This window comes from Phaseolus vulgaris, chromosome 7 (assembly GCF_000499845.2).
Source record: "Phaseolus vulgaris cultivar G19833 chromosome 7, P. vulgaris v2.0, whole genome shotgun sequence".
NCBI lineage: Eukaryota > Viridiplantae > Streptophyta > Magnoliopsida > Fabales > Fabaceae > Phaseolus > Phaseolus vulgaris.
In genome coordinates this window covers 23,305,616-23,308,020 of record NC_023753.2, presented here as the reverse complement: position 1 = coordinate 23,308,020, position 2,405 = coordinate 23,305,616, and the positions used below count along the sequence as shown (strand labels likewise).

The following is a 2,405-nucleotide window of genomic DNA, read 5'->3' as shown; positions in this document are numbered from 1 at the left end:
CCGCATTGGCCCGCCCCGCGTTTGGCCCGCAAAAATGCGAGACGGGTTGGCCCGCCCCGCAAAGTTATTGTGGGCTAGAATTCCCAACCCGCCCCGCATAAGAGCTGGTTCGCGGGCCAGCCCGCGTTCTTTTTTTTTTTTAAATTAAATATTATTTTTTTTTACATTTTGTTCTTAAAAAATTGTCAAATTAAACCTATATATTTGTTTTTATCAAACCTAATTTTTTTTTCTTTCTTTTCAAATATAGTCAAACTCAAACATCAAAACATTAAACATTAAGATAAATATCAAATATCACTATTCTTCCACTTCCAAAACATTAAAAATACCTAATTCCAAAACATTAAACATAAACATTAATTCAAAAACATTAAACATAAACATTATTGACATTCTTCCATTTCAATAACATTGGATGTCACCCTAGAAGAACTTTCATCCATTTTTTCATAATTATAATCTTCCCGTCATCTGCATATATTAAAACAATGACAATTAATTAATTAATTTTTCATAAAAATAATACAATAAAAATAAGATAACTTTTGGCTCAATTGAAGGCTTGGTCATGGGTAACTTCTAAAATACCCTCTTCTTGCTTCTCCTTTTCTGACTGGTGTCTTGCTCCTTTATCGTGTTTGAAATCGATTTAATTGGCATGACCCAGTTTAGGGTGATAGGTATCTCTATTTCGCTGATTGTTGGTTTTTGTGGGTTGTTGGGTTGGTGGATAAGAGTTGTGGTTCCTTTTGCCCCTTGTTATGGTTGCAGTGAGTTTGTATTGGGTTTGTTTTGAGTTTGTACGGGTTTTTAGTGGTAGAATTTTTTTGTCTCTCTCATTTTGTTGGTTTGGGAGACCTGAGATTTGATTCATATTATATAGGTATGTATAAGGTTGAACCACCCTTAAGTGGTTCCTGTTATTCAATCCTTATTTATTGCTGATAAAAAAAACAATAAAAATAAGATAAAATAAAATAATCGAATTACCTTCAGAAAATCCATGTTTCCAACTAGAAGTACAAATGATTGCTTCCACGTTTGCGGGCCAGCCTGCCCCGCCCCGCTACTGGCCCGCGCGAGTTGCCGGCTAATGCGGGGCGGGCTAATGCGGGTTAGGGGGTTGAAAAGGTCAGTCCGCCCCGCGTTTTTTACCTGCGGGCCGCGGGCCGGCCCGCCCCGCTTTGCCATCCCTAAAGAAAATAGCATGGCAACGATCAAGAATGTAAAGATCCAAATGGGAAAAGTGGCCAAACAATTTGAAGAAATACAAAGTGGCCAGTTTTTAGTCGACAACCAAACCAACCCAAAAGAGCATTGCAATAATGTAATAGCTGAAAAAGAAGATGAAACTGAGGAGTTAGAGAGAGAAATGAAAAGAAGTGAGGAAGAAAAGAGTGAAAATAAGGAGAGAGGTGTTCTTGAAAAAGATTTATCATATCCTCATCCTCCTTCAAAAGCAGAGAAGGACAGAAAATTCTTTGACAAATTGCTCCCTAGGAATTATTTTGCAGGAAATTTGAAGCAAGATTCAACATTTGAGAGATTTATGAAGAATAGGAGCTATATTGAAGAGAGAAATAAAGAGCTGGAGGCTAGATGCAGTGTCATGACTCAAAAGGACTTGCTTCAAAATTCCAAGAACTTAGGAGGTTTTAATCTTCCTGTGTCTATAGGTGTTTTATCTGTGGACAAGGCTGCACTGTATTTAGGCGATTTGGAGGTTCAACCCACCAAGATGCAGTTTGCAGACAGATCCATCAAAGATCCTTATGGTGTGGTTGAAGATGTTCTTGTAACGAGGAAGAATGCATACAACATGATGCAACAAAGAAAGTTGTCCATCTTGAAATAAACGGGCAGATCCAGCAAATGAAGCAAGACTATAGATAAAGATTTTAACAAAAAGCTGGATGACTTCTTAAGAAGAGAGGATTGAGCACAAATATGGTTTTATCTTTCTAATTCTCTTTTCTTTTCAGTTATTTGAATTTGTCTTATTTTATTTTTCGGTTATTTTGTTTTCTGTTTATTTGCTTATTTGTTTAGTTTGTTTTTATTGCTTATTTTGAATAAATTTCTTGTTTTGTTAGTTTGTTAGTTTTAAGTCTTTAATTATCTTTCTTGAATAAATTTCAGTTTTAATTTGTTTGTTTTCTAGTTTATTTTTTTTCAAATAAAAAAGAACTAGAATATTAATTTTGAATTGTGGAAAAAAGAATTTGTGTTTAAATATTAAATAGTGAGATGAATTAGACACAGGTTAGAAAAGAAAATTAGATTGAATCCTTATTCAAATGTAGTTAAAATTATGATACATGAAAATTTAACAGGATGATTGATTAGGACAGATAATGACAAGACAAAAAGGAATGAGACCAATTAAACCAAATGAGTGTGTG

General features: G+C 34.7%; 1 protein-coding gene across 1 annotated transcript; it reads left to right on the top strand.

The window, feature by feature from the left end:
* Positions 1-1,210: 1,210 nt before the first annotated feature.
* On the top strand, positions 1,211-1,858 carry LOC137829277 (uncharacterized). Its single transcript, XM_068636080.1, has one exon. The coding sequence runs from the start codon at positions 1,211-1,213 to the stop codon at positions 1,856-1,858; it is 648 nt and encodes a 215-aa protein (XP_068492181.1).
* Positions 1,859-2,405: the final 547 nt, after the last annotated feature.